This window comes from Opisthorchis viverrini (genome assembly GCF_000715545.1).
Source record: "Opisthorchis viverrini unplaced genomic scaffold opera_v5_402, whole genome shotgun sequence".
NCBI classification, from domain to species: Eukaryota; Metazoa; Platyhelminthes; class Trematoda; order Opisthorchiida; family Opisthorchiidae; genus Opisthorchis; species Opisthorchis viverrini.
Genome location: NW_008752059.1, coordinates 235,033 through 254,294, shown reverse-complemented (window position 1 = coordinate 254,294; position 19,262 = coordinate 235,033). Strand labels below are relative to the sequence as shown.

The 19,262-nt window shown below is 43.7% G+C and overlaps 1 protein-coding gene across 1 annotated transcript in view; it reads left to right on the top strand.

Moving 5' to 3' along the window:
- Positions 1–6,841: 6,841 nt before the first annotated feature.
- The window catches only part of T265_10744 (hypothetical protein), a gene marked incomplete at both ends in the record, with an annotated part of 37,563 nt that continues 25,142 nt past the window's right edge, over positions 6,842–19,262 (top strand). Inside the window, 2 exons of the mRNA XM_009177207.1 lie at positions 6,842–6,962; positions 11,700–12,033. Coding sequence (XP_009175471.1) covers positions 6,842–6,962; positions 11,700–12,033 — 455 coding nt within the window. The remainder of the gene's footprint in view (positions 6,963–11,699; positions 12,034–19,262) is intronic.

Sequence of the window (19,262 nt, the reverse complement as noted above, 5' to 3'; positions counted from 1 at the left end):
TATTCGATTAAAGAATGTGGCGTGGGTAGATTGCTTCTTCGGAAAACCAAACTGATTTGCAAATGAGTGAATTTTCGAAAACCATCCAATTTTGGTTCAGGTAGAACATAAGTTTGACGGAAACTGGGGGACTGCGCCTACTCGATGAGCCCAAGAAGGGCGGGACCGGTTGTGAGATGTCGAAGAGCTTTCAGCAGGCGTGTGAATAGTTTCCTTCATGTAAAGCATCCGCGTTCTTCAAAAACGACGATCGCTCTTCCAAAGAATGGTTGAGGTTGTACTTCCACCAGTGAGATATTGCTTTCAGAAGCTCCTTGGGTGAATTTCGGTGGTTGTTCTTCCTCCAAATTGCCCGGCTTCAATAGAACTTGCTCGACGATACAAAGTCATGCAGATTCACAATGCACTAATTGTTCAACCAGAAGGGTGCAACAGGCCAACCGTAAAAATTCTATATTTTGTTCGGTTTCTTCTGTTGTTCGAAACCAGTTATACAAAGGCCATCAATTAGCGTTCCGAAATGGGATCTTGACAACTTGTTTAAATATTTTTAGCTTGTACGAGCTGATGGCGAGCTCGATATTTGGCTCGCAAACGTTCTGTCGTCACAGGAGGCGGCAGCTTCAGCGTTCAGAGTCCCCATAATATAGTTAGTATATACAACGTGAATGGATGCTTGCCACAAATCCCGAAATTGCCCCCAAAAGAAACCTCAGAAAGGGTTAAATACCTCGCGGTAAAATTCAAGTTCAAAACTTTCTACCGCTTTTGTCATCATCGGTGTCTACTGAGTAAGCAACAGATTTTCCTATATATTTCGAGTTTATTCGTCTTAGGAATTCAGGAGTCCTTCTGACACATCAAAGGAGCTGATCAGCTCTTCAACCGTTTGTTGAGGTGAAAACAGCTGTGATTTTTTGTTGATAGACTGAATAAAGCAAATTATGATTTGTTTTGCCTTTATTCGCTTTTCAGATCGCCTGGAACTTTGATTGACGCAGCACAGGATGGATAACACTGAGCTTTCTCAAAAACCTGTAGTATGATTTTCATGTACTTTGTCCATCACACCGCAGCAACATTGTGTTTGCTCTGTTGATAAAAAGTAATTGAATTTTATCGTGACTGCATGCAGGCAAATGCGGTTGATTTTTCCCTCGATTTACGAACTGGTTAAAGGAATCTTTTGTGCCAATTAAATGCAAAAAATTGCTGTCGCGCGAATCGCGGAATTGTTGAGTGATGCGGGCTTATTTCTTGTCCGAAAGAGAATGCAGAAGGGATGGTTTTCAGAGGTAAAATTCTTTTTCGACAACAGGTCTGCCACCAAGCTTGGTCACAAACGGAAAACGAGAATTGCTCCGCTACAACCAATGGGAAGCGGGGCCGTCACGATTTTGATTCACAGGATTTGTATCGTTTAGCGGAAGACTCATAAAGCCTGCAGTCATTAAGATGCCAATCTTCTGACTGATGGCCACTTATGACAGCGTCACGGAATACTGCTGAGCATTTTCTGTGATAAGGATAATTCCAGGTAACTCGCCACACATCCTGAGGTCGATGAAGAGGGGCGCGTTGGTCGCAATTTGGTGGACAGAAGAAACTGTTAGCCGGTACTTACGTTGAGTAAGCGATTGCTCGTGGCACCAGGTACAGGGTGAGTAATATAGGCACTTTTGCGTTGGGAAAACAAATCCACAGCAGGGAACGCAGACCACAAGACAACAAAGATCACAAACTGGCTAAAGGATTCACTAGATTCGTTACACTTCAAATGGCCGATCACTCCACAATATATATAGTGTCACCTCTGTTCACCGATGCAATTCAGAACCACACAGCGCTACAGCAACACCAGTCACTGCGTTGTCAGAAAAAGAGCAGGAAGGAAAGGAAGACACACGCATTTGCGCACAAAAATCATCTGAGGCACCATCTTTAGGAAACCTGTTGGGTGCAGCCAACAGATAAATTCTCCTCGTGATTTTCGCAACGGCTTACCTTGGACAGTCGGGCACAAATAAGTTAGAGTAGGAACCACAAACAAGCCCTCATTTAGCTGGAAAGTAGACTGGAACATCAAGTCTCCATTTTGGAGTAGTTATACCATGTTTCCTCACATAATACGCATTTTATGTAAACATGAACTTAGTTTTTCCAGCCACCCTAACTTCCGGGGAAATTGAAGTTGCTGGTCGATATTTAGAAACAGATAATGTACATCCAATTCGGGATTTTTGTGTGCGGAAAATTTTAACAGAACAAACGGAATAAGAAACTGAAGTCTTTATTTAATAGTATGGGGTATTGGTCTGAGGACCGTCGCCAAATCAATGTAGGACGCTGTGCCATCCGGATTTATGTTGACGCCGGATTCATGATTTAGTGCTCCCCTTCCTCCACAAAGTTATCCAGTGAGTTGCAAGGACTGGTGGTTTCAATTGTCGGTCGGGATAACATTGTCAAGCAACACCTGCACTGGTTGTGGAGCGTAAAATGTCTCCGATGATCGTTGGGCTTTGGCATGCGCTTGTGTGATAGTTTCGCAATGTAGAATTTAGCAGACTCGTGGTTGGTAGGACTCTGATCCTGCAGCAGCTTTGAGGAAATAATCTATTCGCCTCCAAACTGTTGTCATTTTTCAATCATTCCTGTTCGGTTCACCATACCTTAGCAATCCTTTGAACACATTTGATCCCGTTTGTTTCTCTCCCGACGGATGAAGCGACCACGCCATCTGGATATTATAAATGTGGCCGCGAATGCATGGCAAGGATTACTTATGTCACTGATGGAGTCAACCTTGATCGCGATCGCCGAGTGATCTATAAAAAAACAACGATAATATGAGTAGTTTCATTTTGAACTAGTGATTGGCATGATCATAATGTTGGTCAAAATGAACGCATTACTGCGTGCATCTGTGGATACAGGAGACTGTGCGTCGTAAGCAGTGAGCATTATCCGGTATAGAGGTGGACACACAAAAACAGACACGGTAAGGAACAGTGCTTGGGGCCGTTTCCTTTTGAAGAACGTATCAAGACGAAGAAGGATCCAGTTGTTGACATTTAGAGGTGGCGGGCAACAACAAAACTTTGGAAGGCAAAACAGAAGAGCTGGCCCAGGGACTCTGAAAGGCGGAACAAAGTCTATGTGAGATCACAGATATCTTTGGTCCTATTGTGGATCCTTTTGAATGTAAACCACAGAGTAAGTGGAATAGATATGGCGGGACGTTTGAAGCAGACGTTGCCCAAGATCGAAGCTTAGCTGCGGCAGGAGCCTGGATTGCAAGGGTTAATGTGATAGAATTTGTCACCCGAAGTTTTGCTCGCGTCGATACATCACAAATGATTATTCATCAAAGCTTGATCGTTTTGACGCATTCCACTAACGGCATGCAAATAAATGCATTCGTCAGGGTTAATAAAGGCTTTCCAAACCTATATATGGACCATTTTCTTTTGATTCGGACTTAACGGCCATGACACCGAGACACTCCGAATGTTCACAAACCCCTGTTCATATACCCAGTGACTCTAGTTGCCCGGTCCTTTGATACCGCTAGATGCCACGTTGGCGGGCTTTTGTGGTGATTTCACGTGTTCCCGTTTGCTCTGCAAGGATCATTCTTGGGTAAAGGATAGCCGATTAACGAGAACGTTGAAAAATCGCATGCACTATCTAATAAAATTATAATACAAATGTTTATTCCTAACTTGTGGGTGGCATACCGGCAGGTAAGATAATGACGTTACAGCAAGAATAAAGGCATGACTGGTGAGGGTTGTGGGAACAGCGGGGTTGAGAAGAGAATCAGCCTCATTGGGGGCTTTATCCGATGTAGGCGTTTTCACCACCAAACCGGCACGAGCAAGAAAGCAGAGCTATTATTCGTTTTTGAAGAGGAAATATCGGGCAAGCTGAGATCTTCCGGATTTGAATGTGGCTGGCAAAAACCAAAGCGACGGAGGGTGATACAAGAGGCTTCCTGCCTGACACATGACAAGAGGGGTGTAAGCGGTGGAAATTGGGGACCAAAACATCGGATCACGTGAAGCAGCAAGTTGGCGTCAATCAGCCAGTCATATTGAACTGAAGCCTAAGGCCACCATTAGGGCCTCGTGGCCTTGGAATGTTGGGTTCATAGCCAGGGTCCCAAAAAGCGCAAGTGTGGTTGTAGAAGTGGATGGATTAGCAGAGCGGTCAAGTGGTAACAAAAATCTTAGAAACACGCTGTACCGTGGAACAGTAGAGACTAACTGGTGTCGCTGTTGCGGAGTTCCTTGGAAGAGTGAGATTACGGTAACACACGACACGAAACACGAACTGTATAGAAGGTTATCAAATACTGCAGGAAGCTCGGAAAAACAGCGGTGATCCAATTCGAACGAAAATTTCAGCAGTTTGGAATGAACATGTCCTGGAAGCAGCTTGGTTCAGGTTAGGAGCTTATTCGTGTTTACAGTCAATGGAAGGAGTGGGTGAAGAGGAGGGGCATAGTTGCGCGTACGCTATCAACTGCGTGTGGCAGTGCCGTGCCATCACTGGCATGGCATACTTCAATTTTAGGACATGTAATGAAGCACTATTTGTAGTCAATTGGCTGTTGATTTGTTCGCCGAGCTTGGCTTGAAAATGTTTCGTAAACAAACGAGGGTACATCACCAGTGCGCAGTTGGGCGGGTACTTCTTCATTGGCTCCAGGCGTTTATGTAGCCTTTAAACACTATCTGGCGCTTGCTTACGTGAGTGGCTACTTGTGTGTACCAACGTTTGTCCGTTCGTAACCTTTATTGCGTTGTGGTCTGCGTTCCTTTGATCTGGTTGGTTGTCCTCTGGTATTGATTGGCACTGTGTTTTGGCTGTCTTTCCCGGACTTGATTGGTTGCTTGTGCTGTCCTATCTTTTCCACTGTAAAGGTAATTGTCCATGCGTCCGCCGGTCAGTTTGGTGCTTCGGTTGTGTGCCTACTCGAATCTATTTGATGTGTCCGTTTGGAGGGGACCTACGTGCTTATCACGGGCTCCTCGTTTGGTTAATTTTGCAGTTCAAAGCTGCAAGGCTGCTGTGGTTCTAACGTGTGTGTTAACAGCTTTTACAGTGGGGTGACAAGATACAATTAATTCGGGTGCTCACTTGGTTGTTGCTGGAGGCGTTATGCAGAAGGTGCTCCACTCAAACTCGTATCCTTCCTGATATTTTTGTACGGAGATGAGAAAAACTGATCGTGTTTTTCATCGCCTTTCAGGTATCCTGGTGGAGAGCTACCTTCCGGTTTGGCCTACGTACCGGTTGTCGGTCCAGTCATTGGATCCTATATATGACGTTGTTTTCACACCGGACATACCCTCTCTTTCGATTTTGACAGTGCCCTGCGATAAGTGTTGTTGGGCTCATAAGCGACTGCCGTATTATGCTGCCGTAGAGCCTTGCCGACATTTCTTACGACATCATTTACGTCAAGAAAATCTGATATGGAAAAACAGTCAAAACGTAATCAAAACTAGGTGGCAAACAAATGCAATAAAATAAATTTATTGCTGACCCAACTTTTGGCACAAAAATAATGTAAAAGTAGCAGTATAAATGCTTTGCTTCGCAAGGAAAACGGAAAATACTTAGATGATTGCCAAGCTGAAATAGAGCGCAGCTATATCAGAATAAAGAGGGCGGTTCATTTGAGCCGCTAATTAGGAAGGCAGTCATTCGCGCAGCGTTCTAGATGCACACACGTGAATGTCTCTAGAACCGTGATCCGAAAGAGGAAAACTTTAACATAAAGTGTTGGCATTTGATGGTACTCATTCGGGCGCCTAAGATCTCCCCACGGGGTACAGTTATTTTGGACATTGTTTAAACAAACTCTGAGTCCACTGTGACCGTTGAATTCGTATTTCAGTGGTTGCTGAAGGCTTTGTCCATCGCTTCTATGAAAACGGTGGGAAATTTTCTGAAAAACCTGTTTTTATAGCGTGCTTTTTTACGAACACCTTGGATGAACCGTTTATAGTTGTCACTGAAGTTAGGATATTCTTGTGTCTATCGAGAGTTGGTAGTGGCTAATTATCGCAGTTCAAACGAGGTAATAAAACAGCCACATCTAAATTGGAGATTCAAAATATGAAAGGTGTCCGAAAGGTTTGCTAGAAAGCACTATGATGTGAGTGAAAATGCTTCCCCAAATAACAGACGCTCATAAGTTATCACTACTTCCAAGTATTTCAATGAGGTAACGCTGCCCGTTTTCAAGAATGGTAATCGATATGTAAATCCAAGTAATACGTTTTGGTCGATGAAAACTGATGGGGGTATACGTGAGAATGAGGCAAGTGCACCGGCCAGAATGTGCTTGGAATGTAGCTTGGAACTTGCAGAGATATGAGATCAGTGATATCTGGTAGTTTGGTGAGCTGACCTCAGAATGGAGCTGCTATAGCCCAAAGAAAAGCGTGGAGCTTCGTAAAACCAGTTGCCTCTGATGCATTACATCACGTGTTTTTGGTGAGCTTCGTAGCATCATTTCCTCATCCGTCAATGGATATTTTGAATTATAAGGCAGTTGCCTGGGACGTAAACCACAACCAACAAGCTCAGACAGGAGTCAGCTTTTCCCTTCATTACAGAAGGCGGATTTTGGTGTTCATCATGCGTACGAAGTACATTTAGGGAAGGGGGCATGCAGTTGAGCCCAAAGTTGTCAACCATTCTTCTGCATCGCCTCGAATAGGTGGGGCAGCCATGTTACGGAAATATGTAGGGAACTCCAACAGCTTCCATAAACAAAGCGATATCCATCAAAAACGCCGTCACTCCATCCATCCCTAATTTCGCAATGAACGAGATATTGAGACGAAAGATGAATTATCCTTTGGACCTGGTTTTCAGATATCGTCTGGAAAAATTCGGTCGATTCTTGTATGCAAACTTCATTCGAAGGGGAGGAAAAGACGCAGGTGATTTTGGATGAACTGACGGAAATAGTTCTATCCACTGGTGTCCACTTTGTACCCATAAAATATCGCGTTACTATAATGATGTTTATTCCCAATAGGGGGGGCGTACCCTCAAACATGTTCATAAGTTCAGTCAGAATAAAGAGTGAATTTTTTATACTTGGAAGTAATGGAGCAAGTGGGCGGTAGGGTAAGAGAAGGGTCAAGAGAAAGAATGGCATAGTTGCGGGTATGCTATCAAACTGGGTGTAGCAGTGCCATGCCATCAGTGCAGCGAAATGCTCCGTTTTCTGAAGAACCTTGCAACAGACGTCCTTTTTGAAATTGTATGGCTTGGATGTGCAATTCTGTTTGGACGAGGATATTTTTGGTTGGTCGAGAAAATCCTCAGAGTTAGATCAAAGCTTATATAAGATCGCCGGTAATTTTCTGATCAAGTTGAAGGGGTAGTGTGGTGCAGCGTTTTATATACATTCGAGGTTGTATCAGTTTTAATTGTAGTGTAGCAGATTAGGTCAATGCACGAAACTGAAGGGCTCGAATCGCGTTTGCTGTTTCGGAGCACCCATGGCGTCATGGAGGCAACTCATGAACACCAAGTAACGTGTGTTTCAGCCTGCAGTACGGAATGTGTTGTTGTATGGCTGTGAGACCTAGCCTGTTTGAGAAGCGTAACCAAGGCGTCTTTGGCTGTATGAAAACGGTTGTCTGAAAACCATAGCTCGCGTGGTTCTGTGCCGGCAATGCGATGTTTTGGTTATACACCGGGGATTTCCACTGAAGAAGCTTTCCTTGCGATCTCCAACTACATCATTGCCAGTACCAAGGATATCTGGATCACATCAGGTTTGCCTATCTTATTGGCTCATTCATTCGAATATTGTCGACATGATTTCGGAAGTGAAGATGGGTTGCAACACTTCGACGTGAACGAAGAGTCGGAATAAGCCAAGAAGTGTGCTCCATGTTGGTTCGGATGCTAATGTAGTTGAGTACGTGATGGTTTCGTATTTCGATGACAAAGACCAAGCTGTCAACTTTAATAAGCTACCTTGTATCGGTGTCCGACAGCAGAAGTCGAGTGACTTGGTTCGAACTCGACATCTGCACAGCCGACCTACAAAGAACACGGCAAACTTAAATTCACGACTGCAACAGTCCAAGCCTTAAATAGTTAGTTCACTTCTAGTCATAACTCAGGCCCGTTGACTCTGTTGTGAGGAGATCACTTTAGATCATTCCAGTAGTTGCAGTTTTTCCGGAGTTTTGCGGTCAGTTTTATTTTTAAGGATACGTCTTTTGTGCATCCCATAAATTTCGCCGGCAGGGGTTGAGAGACAGATAGTGGAGGATGTATACCCGATGTGCCTAGTGAACACGATAGTTTGTATGCAGAATGTAGTGATTGGAACCGATTGGTGTAACACTCACAACGAAGAATGAATACGGCCAGGTAGGTCAGGGAGTTGCAACGTGACTCGTCTACTGGTCATTAATACCCAACTATGACACTACTGTTAATAGGATGGCACAATAGGCATTCGGTATGCCTTTTAAATACAGGGCTGATCCTATAGCCTCTTGGGTTTTTCATGTAAACACCTGGTGCTGAGCACCTTCTTTGATTGTGTCCGCAGGCAGCTGAGATTTGACACTTTTGGAGATGTTTAGATGCAAACAATGTCATAACATGGATTTGGACGAGATCGTCGGCTGTTCGAATGACGCCAAAACAGCAGTCGCGAATTTATTAGAAAACTACTGGTTAATTCGGATTCTCGTGGGGGATCACGGGGTGCAAGCCACCTGAGGCTGAAGCTTCTATCAAATTAGCGGTCCAATTATGTCAAACAATGTTCATTCCTTGTTTTGCCGTGTATTTTCCTGGGATCACTGGTCTCCATTTCCGTTTGCTCGTTCAAATCTGACGTCGAAGATTGCTCTTCAGAAATCCCAGACCCTAGGCAGGTTAACCCTACGATAGAAGAGCCATTGGCACAATACAACCCCGGGAGACCGCAGATTCATTTTCGGCAAAATGTGAAATAACTTACCGAGTACTAGGTGACATTGGCGGCTTCTGAATCCGATAAAATGCGTTTTTGCAAGTAATTGGACAAGCTGAGTTTCCCGCTGTAAACCTGCCTACTGTGTTATGGCAGCGGTAGTCCTTTGACAATAACTTTATGTGACAGTTAAGATTCATCAATGTAATGTAGGTGGGCTTTCCTGTAAACTTGAGTGATGATTTGTAGATCCAATTACCTATTTATGACTACTTGGCTTTTAAAGAGAAAGCCAAACCAACCCTGAAAGTGTTGCACATAATGTTACAATTTCTCTTTCTTGTTTGCCAACGAAAATGCTCAGTGATTAATGATTACACAACTATTTCGGTTGGGTTTTATGCTTGTTTTGTGGACACAGTCTGCTTAATACATTCCTGTTTCCGTGAATCCCGGTCTGGCTGACCGATTGATAGACTGCTGCGCTTGGCCAAACCAGGAAAAGTCAAAATGAACGTACAAACTGGTCGATCTGCTGATCACTGTCTCGCACAAGCGAGTCGAAAAGGTGAGACTGAGTATACATCTCATCTGTCAAGGGCGAGTGATGAACAACCAATGAAATCTGTCTCAACGAAAACGGTCATTTTGTTGGCTGTTATGTAGTCCTGTTGCGCTTGAAACTAATTCTCCTAATAGCATGCATTTTTCAAGAACTTCATTAGCATGACTTAGGATCCCATCCGGAAGCTGATATTGGATGTAATAGAGCAGCACGTTTCTCATGGAATGTTTCTGGAAACGGGAAAATTTTCGCTACGCATTTCGGTGGTGGTGGCGACGGACATAATGACAAAGACCGCAGAATATAGCAAAATGTTGCTTCAACCCAACCAGGTTTGTGCGACCCATAGAAACTCTGAAAATTCAATGAGTTTGAGCATGCGAAGTAAAAATTCAGTGCAAAGGATCAGACTGTCGTCCATTTGGGTAGCAGAACATGTGTTGTCCCGAAATTCATTTCCATATGGATATTCTGGTCGTAATATACGGCTAAAAAATATTTTCTATGAAATAATTTTGCCAAAATGGTTTTACTCGCACGTTCACATTCATTAAACGCAGGTAATTCCAGCAAAACCGTATGCAAGTCAGAGATTTATCACAATTTTACTGGAGAGGACAAAATATGTTATGGGATAGGTGACCTTGATAAACAACCTTCTGAAAACAAAATGATCTATCAACTTATCGAAGTCGGCCAAATCCAATAACAGGGTACTCGAAACCTACAGGGATTGCAGCTGTGCATGAATTAGCCTAGCACATTAAAGAGTTGCAGTTGTGGCGGGATCGAGATTCCTCTCTGAGTAACGAATACTGCGCGGGCGCGGCAAATTCTCAATATCTGACACATCATGCGTCATTTTGATTACTTTCCGACAATTCAGTAAGCACCGAATAACATAAATATTCTCCGGGGTAGTATGGTGTTCTACACGGGCATACATTCGATAGAAACATATGCACGCGTTGGATTCCCAAAAAAGGAGACACTGCATACCAGGCGTTCTGTAACCAAACGGAACTCTGATGCAGTAAACCTGTTGAAACCTAGCGCACACTCACTGTGCTCATGTTTAGTTAGGAAGGTAGTAAAATCTTTGATTACCTATAAGGGTGTAGTATGAGTTTCATCGAAAAAAGCAAACAGTTTTCAGATTTGAGGAACGACAACATTGATAGTCCCTCAAGGGACGACTGAAGGTTGCGCGGGTTGGCGTTTCAAAGAGCGCTGCGCTGAACGAATCGAAATCTCCGACAGTTTGCAAGTGCATGTTGCACACGACACAAGTAGCATATGTCATCATTGGTTGTACAATCAGTCCTTGTGGTGTGCCACATAATATGTATGGACCATTGTTATCCGTCACCTACACAGGGGACTTGCTTTCAGAAGTAAATTGGACCGTCGTGTACACCGGTGATGGAAAGTTTGTTAGCTTGTTATCGTTGTATTTTGAGTTTCTTCGTCGACCAGCTGCACAGTAGGAATGCCCATAGGCAGCTTACTACTACCTTTCCCTGTAAAGGCGTTTACAAACATGTTTGGCCCTCTTTATGTCATGTAACGCAGGATATCAGACAGCTGTACTCTGAAATTTTCATCTAGGCTCAATTAAATGGCTGCGGATTTGATGGCGTCGCAATACGCAACCAATCACATCCCGTCAGTGGACAAGTTCAAGCCCACGGAATAGGTTGAGTGAAATATAAGCGGAACCGAGTCATTTTCCTATTTCGTGGGTTCCTTTAAAGAAAGTCTCGTATACGCTGAGCAATCGGATTAGCTCTGAGACATAGGAGAAGACCTGATGTTTTTGGACCTCCAGTCACATAGCCGGGATAATATTTTAATGTCAATGTCGTCAGGAGTTCCTCCTGGTCTACAAATACACAAAGGTCCCGCGTACGAATTTCGGATGGCAGTTTTGATAGCACGTTTTCATTGGGGATGGAAGATGTCGATATTCTGATAACGAAGGGATAATCTTCAATGACGACCAATTGATTTGGCCGAACTCGGTTAATATGCGTCGGTAGCAAACAGGGCGACTAGAGCTGGACTCACAATTGCCCCAAGCTGCGGCTCCCTGTATCCCAAGCTTTTGCGTACATCTGAGCTCATTTGAAAATATTTTGTTTATATTTTACATTCATCATATTTTAGCAGTAATCATGCCCCGCCTCAAAATCCCTGGTTTTCCTTCCTCTGGATATGTGCAAGTTGCAGAGTCACTAAATCGCAAAATGCTTCTTCATTGCACAACCAATGTGAAGAAAGCAGATGATTCCGGAACAAACAGAGTGGGTCCTACTCAAGCGTGCACTACGATGTCACCTCGATTGGTTATGAAACGTTTGCAATCCAACTGCCAAGCTCGGCGAACTGGCCACCAACCAAACAGAGCACCCGAGCTACCTACATTCCACAACATTGCTAGATCGGACTTGGTTCGGACAAGTCCTATTGGGTGTATATTCGCCCAGCCATTATTTTGCAGGTAACTATATCGCACAAATAAAGGAATAAGGTTGCCGTGCATCACAAACTAAGGATATGCTGATTGAATACATTTTAGAATCACCAGTGTATGTATAACAATTCAAAAATTATCACGTAAACGGAACATGGACGCATCTGTGTTTCTTATGGTAATACGCTTGACATCAGCACTCCACATACTGATGTAACGGAGGTTGGGGTTTTCCTGTTGATTCCGCACTGCGTCTTTTCAAAAGTGAGATATATTGCGCAATTTGTGGGGTCAATTTGTCGCTTTTGCTTGGATTTTTGCAACAGCCAGTGGACATCTAGGAAAGTTCAGGAAGACGTGTTCAAACAGAAGATGGATGTTCAGTTTCGTCAAAATGATGTATATTAGAATTTTGCTTCCGTGTCCAATAGTCTGTAACTGGTCATTTGGCGTTTTCGAATAAATACTCCACAGCGAATGCCTTCTTCCTTTCACTGGTAGCATATTGAGATGCAAGACGACCCATTCACTAAAGCGCAAATAAAGCAGGATGATTCCTTGCATTCTTCACAACGGCATGGTTTGTCCGAAAGGGCTTATTTTCGCAGAGAGTATCAAGTTGCCTAAATGCGTGTATAATAGCTAAAACCACGTCACGGTCTATGTTGTGCGCCCTATTTCCGGTCAGATGCTATTAGGTTTACACTGATGAACATCTTGAGGCGTACGTCACTTGAGCTGAGGGCTTATAAAATCGATTGCGTTGGTTCGCAGATTCTATCTGTGGGCAACCATTTAATGACAGGTAAATGGGAGGCTCGAATAAGAAACAGGCCATCCACTGCGGCGTGATGATACGGCACACTCTTGAAAGGAACAGTGCTGCATTCTGTGAGAGTGCGGGATTCTGCAGTTTAAATTGTCTTTGGGATTGTTGCCTTCCATCTCCATGAGAATTTGCGGCGCGAGTGAGAGACTGAAGTCGTGGTTGCGAGTTGTCTCAAAAGAGGTACCTGGGCCATTTGGCAGTATTTCTTCGGCAAGTGATTTCTAGCCAGCGCATTTCAAAGACCAAGTCAGCACCTATTACGTATTATTTACTGACCTACTTTTTCCTTATCCGGACTGTCTGTCTTGTGTGCAGAGCTGTGTACACCTTGGGAATTGTGACCGGTTAAAACAATTAAACTCAGTGGCGCCGTCTTTGGGGTTGCTGCCGGTTTTGGCGTAAAAGGACGAAAACGAGTACCCCAAAAACATTACCTAACAACGAGTCATGACAATATAAATTCGACTTTGTCACTGTGCGACGAATCGCACTAGATTATCCACTTATATAGCCATTCATTTGGGAGCCGCACCGGAACGACCGAGAAGTTGACGGCTTCTCAGTTTTCGGAAAGAGAATACCCACAAGTTCATTTTGACATTTAGTGTTCTAGTGCAAATTGGTTACTTCGCAGCAATCTACAACCCTACGGATGTTTAAAGGATAGTTGTTAACACACGAAACTTCGTGGACATTAGACAGGCACGCGGCGGACTAATAAACCCTAGGACTTCAAATGATTGATCTCAAATGGACGTTTTAGCTGGCTGCGTAAGCGAATATTATTGTGAATATTATTATGAATATTATTGTTCTGCAGTCGGGAAAACTGAATGGGGAGATCGGAAACAGTGTCGAAACAACGGTGGCGAGAAGAGCATTCACATATCGAAGGCAGGGTTCGTGGATACAGACTTTTGACCTCTTGATCCAAGTGTTTGGTGTGCTCAGCAATTTGGTTGGAAACGCCCGACCAGTACTAGGTACACCAAAACCATTGGATGCCGGTGCGACTGTCGACAAAGCAGTAAACTCTCCTGTTTCTGACGTCCATTTGTCGAATGCGGTTCTGTGAGCATTCACTGAGAGCTTTCACTGAGAGCCAATGCCAAGGCAGAACTGAATGCACAAAACGGAGTGAGACATCCTCAGCGTTTAGGATCAGTGTGAGTTTAGAGAGCGTCCGTAGTTGGACGAGGCCCGCTCAATGCATTTGTGTCAAATACCGCGACGCTCTGTGGCATTGAGCCTTCTGATCTCTGATGCCCTATAAAATCACCCGTTTTATAGATAGGAATTTTCACTTCCGTTTTGCACTACTGCCACTTTATGAACTAGGATATGGGGCAAACGCCTGAATCAGTCGTGATTTCGGCGTCGATGCACGTTGGTATTGCACGTAAACATGATGCGAAAACTTCTCGAAAAGTACTGTTCGGTGTTAGGAGTTACTTCGACGGCAGTGTGCGCTCATATATGTAGACGAATGTGCTATCTATTGGGTATCCCGCCTTCGGCCTAGATGTGCCGCGAAGGGTTATCTAATAATTGTTGGTTGTTGATCAGGTGGCTAGTGATCTGTTCGCGAAGTTTGGCTGCCGGCTGGCGAACGTTTCGGAACCATACCAGGAGACATCTTCAGTGAGCAGTTGGGTGGATACTTCTTCCTTGCCTACGTGTGTTTATATAGCACTCGAAGGCTATCCAATATCTTCTGACGTAATTGCCTGCTTGAAATGTAACGAATTTAGCGAATATTTTGGTTCGTTTGTGATCTTTCTTGCGTTGTGGTCTGCGTTTCTTTGTGTGGATTTGTTCTCCCAACGCAAATGTGCGTATATTACTCACCCTGCACCTGGAGCCGCAAGCAACCTCTTAATCTAAGCAACGGCTAACAGTTTCTTCTTGTCCACCAAATTGCGACCAACGCGCCCCACTTCATCCGCCTCAGGATGGGTGGCGAGTTACCTGGATCTATCCTAATCGCAGAAAATGCTCAGCAGTACTCCATGACGCTGTCATAAGTGACCATCAGTCAGAAGATTGACATTTTAATGACCGCAGGCTTTGTGAGTCTTTCGCTGAACGATACAAATCCTGTGAATCAAAATCGTGACGGCCCGCATCCAATTGGTTGTAGCGGTGAGATTCCGGTTTTCCGTTTGTGCACAAGCTTTGCGGCCGACCTGTTACCGACAAGGACTTTTACCTCTGAAAGTCATCCTTTCTGCAATCTCCCTTGGGTAACAAACAAGCTGGCGAACGAGTGTTATGGACAGCAGGTTTAGAATGTAATTCGGGTTTTGTGGATGCAAGAAGTTCTCTATTCAAGCAAGAATGCTGCACACCAGCGGAAATTCCGAGACCAATTTAGTTCGAAAGAGCAGTTGGGCTCCCTGAAATTTCAGCAGCTGCAGAATGTCAGAAGGAAAACCCGTGTTTCTGTATTTTATCTCTCACGAAGATGGCTATCAAAACACATTCAGACTTGTCATACGATGGAAAAACCCCGATTTTATAACCCTCGGGCACTCGTTCGCAAGCTCGCAAAACTCAACAGTTCCGTGATTTGCGCGACGGCTATTTTCTGGCATTTTAATTGGACCAAAAGATTCCTTTAATCAGTCCGTACGTTTTGGTTAAAAACAACCGCATTTGAATGAATGCGTTAAAATTAGAGCTTCAATTACTTTTCATCAAAAGAGCAAACAGAAAGCTGTTTTCTACTAGATCAGCTATTCTGTGCTGCGTCAATCGAAGTCCCAGGCAATTTGAAAAGCAAATAAAAGAGGAACGAGTAGTTAGAACCAAATATAATTTGCTCTATGCAGTCAATCAACAAACGATTACAGGTTTGTTCACCGCAATAAGTGATTGAAGAGCTAATTGGCTCTTTCAGTGTGTCTGAAAACTTTCCAAATCTACGGCGAATGGTTTCGAATTATTCGAAATTCTGCGCTTACTTAATTGCTTATTACGGTTACTTGGTATAAGTCTTGTGGTCGCCAGATTGATGTGCTGGGATTAAGCGCAATTAGAAGTGAAATATTCCCTCATGATTTCGCTTCGGGTGTTGACGGAACGCTTGCGAGCCAGTTATCGAGCATGGTGTTAATTTAATTTACCACCTGATAGCCGATGAACTAAAGCACACAAGTCAAAAACATTCAAACAAATTGTCAAGCATTTATTTTGCAACGCTAATTGTTGACCTTCGTACTGTTGTACTGGTTTTGGGGAAAAAGGGAAATCAATAAAGTACACGATTCTCAAAGTCGGCTTGTTGCACCCTTCTGTTTGCATAATTAGGGCATTGTGAATCTGTGTAACTTAGTATCGTCGAGGGAAATTTAGTGAAGCCGGGCAATTTGGAGGAAGGACAACAACCAAACTTCACCCAAGAAGCTTCTGAAAGCAACCTCTCACTGGTGGAAGTAAACCCCTAACCATTCTTCCCCATTTGGAAAAGCGGTCGTCGTTTTTGAAGAATGCGGATGCATTACATGATGGAAACTATTCACACGGCTGCTGAAAACTATTCGGCAGCCCTTTTTGAGCTGATCAGTTAGACAGAGTCCCCGACTTTCCGCCAAGCTTATCTTGGACTTCAACACCAACTTGACTGTTTCCGAGAAATACACTCTTTTGCAAATCAATTTGTTTTTGCGAAGAAGAAATCCACCCACGCCACATTCATTTATCGACTGGTTACCCAACGTGTGTCGCGTTTTTGTAGCACGGTTGTTGCTTAAATGTTTGGTCTTAAATTGTTGAATTTCTTTTATTACAATCAATCTTTCTGAGAACTGAAGTGGCCAGAACCGTTTCTTATTAAGTAAACTGTAGCTATAAACCGTTGTACGATGTAAGCATTAACAAAATGACTGACTCACCTTTATTTGGTTGTCTCTCCGCCCGACTAATTAGGATAGGTAATATTATGCCGAAAACATCGGCGTTTGTTGTAGAAGAATGTTGAAAACCATTGACAAAATCAACTATCGAATTGGTGTTTGAGTTGTGTAATTCCCTGAGTGAGTTTGCAAGCCCTAATTTTTGACAATGTATTGAACGTTTCCGTTGCCTTAGAACTGAAGTAAACGACAGTTGTTGCGCGCCCTCGCACATGACTTTCAGCAGTTACGTTTAACTGATATGGGGGATGAAACTCACGTTGTGTAATGTTCTTGACCTGTTTGGTTTACAGAGGCTGGCTTGATGATTGTCCTGCAAAGACGGAAAACATCCGATGAGTACCTCAGTACTAGCCTGAGCAGCACTCCAGATTGGTGTGCTGGGATTAAGCGCAATTAGAAGTGCAATATTCCCTCATGATTTCGCTTCGGGGGTTGACGGAACGCTTGCGAGCCAGTTATCGAGCATGGTGTTAATTTAATTTACCACCTGATAGCCGATGAACTAAAGCACACAAGTCAAAAACATTCAAACAAATTGTCAAGCATTTATTTTGCAACGCTAATTGTTGACCTTCGTACTGTTGTACTGGTTTTGGGCAAAAACCGAAATCAATAAAGTACACGATTCTCAAAGTCGGCTTGTTGCGCCCTTCTGTTTGAACAATTAGGGCATTGTGAATCTGTGTAACTTAGTATCGTCGAGGGAAATTTAGTGAAGCCGGGCAATTTGGAGGAAGAACAACAACCAAACTTCACCCAAGAAGCTTCTGAAAGCAACCTGTCACTGGTGGAAGTAAACCCCTAACCATTCTTCCCCATTTGGAAAAGCGGTCGTCGTTTTTGAAGAATGCGGATGCATTACATGATGGAAACTATTCACACGGCTGCTGAAAACTATTCGGCAGCCCTTTTTGAGCTGATCGGTTAGACAGAGTCCCCGACTTTCCGCCAAGCTTATCACTAGCCTGAGCAGCACTCATAGCAGGGAATTTTCCAGAAATATGCAACAAAAACTGGTTTGGTGAAAGAACTGAACGTTCCAAAAAAGAGGCCGTGACAATTGTTCCTTTCAAAATCAAAACACCAATCAATTTGTTTTTGCGAAGAAGAAATCCACCCACGCCACATTCATTTATCGACTGGTTACCCAACGTGTGTCGCGTTTTTGTAGCACGGTTGTTGCTTAAATGTTTGGTCTTAAATTGTTGAATTTCTTTTATTACAATCAATCTTTCTGAGAACTGAAGTTGCCAGAACCGTTTCTTATTAAGTAAGCTGTAGCTATAAACCGTTGTACAATGTAAATATTAACAAAATGCGAAAATGCCACGTCCAGTCCTAAAATTCCTCGAGCCGAAATCTCGCTTGCGAAAATGCCACTCTGTGTGTACATATGCAGGAGCCGGCACAAACCTGTGTGTACATATGCAGGAGCCGGCACAAGCACTGCGTTGGTAGATCGGAGACAAAAAAGAACACGCAATTGGGGCGTGAAAAGTTGTCATCAAGTTAACTGGACTCCAGCTTTTCTGAAATCCAAGGTGACAATCCATCTTATGAGTATCCAGAGTGAATTCGTTCCTCGTGGAGTAGAAAAAACGCTTGCTGAGAAGCTCGGCTCACTAACGAAACCAAGGAGCTTCCTCACATTACAAACAACGCCGTCACCACAGTGTCAGCAAACCTCAAGATACCTAATGCGAAATTCCAAAGTGCCTGAGTTTTCATTGTAGACATTATTTTGCCCGGTTCATTGTCTTCTTCGAGGTCGGGCACTAGTCGCTGAATATTGGTTTTATTCATAGTCACACCACTCGCGTTTGAACAGTCACCCTCCTGTTCCGGTGGAAGAACTGGACTCGAGGTTCGCTCTTATTACAGCTCATCAGCAGTGCATATCCAATGGCCGAGGCGAGGATGTAACCAAACCTCCCCAAACGCACGTTGGACGCATCTGTATTTTCACCTCTGGACAGGCGAATGTGTTCAGAGTTGAGTGACGTGATTGATTTGACCGTGTCATGCAATATTTTTGGATAGATGCCATTTTAAGCTTGGGAATGGCAAAGAAAATATGTTGATTGCTTTCTTCCATTTCGATATTATACGACACGATTTTCGCCTTTTAATTTGGTTTGTGCCTATATCAGCCGTTTTGTGACCTCGTCATCAGACGTGTTGTTTTAGTTCACACGTGGTTTCGCCCGACTGTAAAGACGTGTCTCGAGTCGGCGTGGACTTTGAGATACATTAGGAATTAGCGGTTTACAAACCGGTGCATTGAAGCCGGCATAGTTTCACGATTTGAGGTTTGTGAAGTATTACCATTTTATTGTACTTATAGTACCGCATTTGTGGGTAAACCTCTATTCGAAAGCTTTGGATTTTGGGGTTTATGCATAGCTCGACGTGGTCCAACGTATTGCTGGAATCAATCCATAACAAATGACTACATTTGACCTCTGAATAACCACTCACCTCATACTTCTCAACTATTCTGTCCTCTGGAA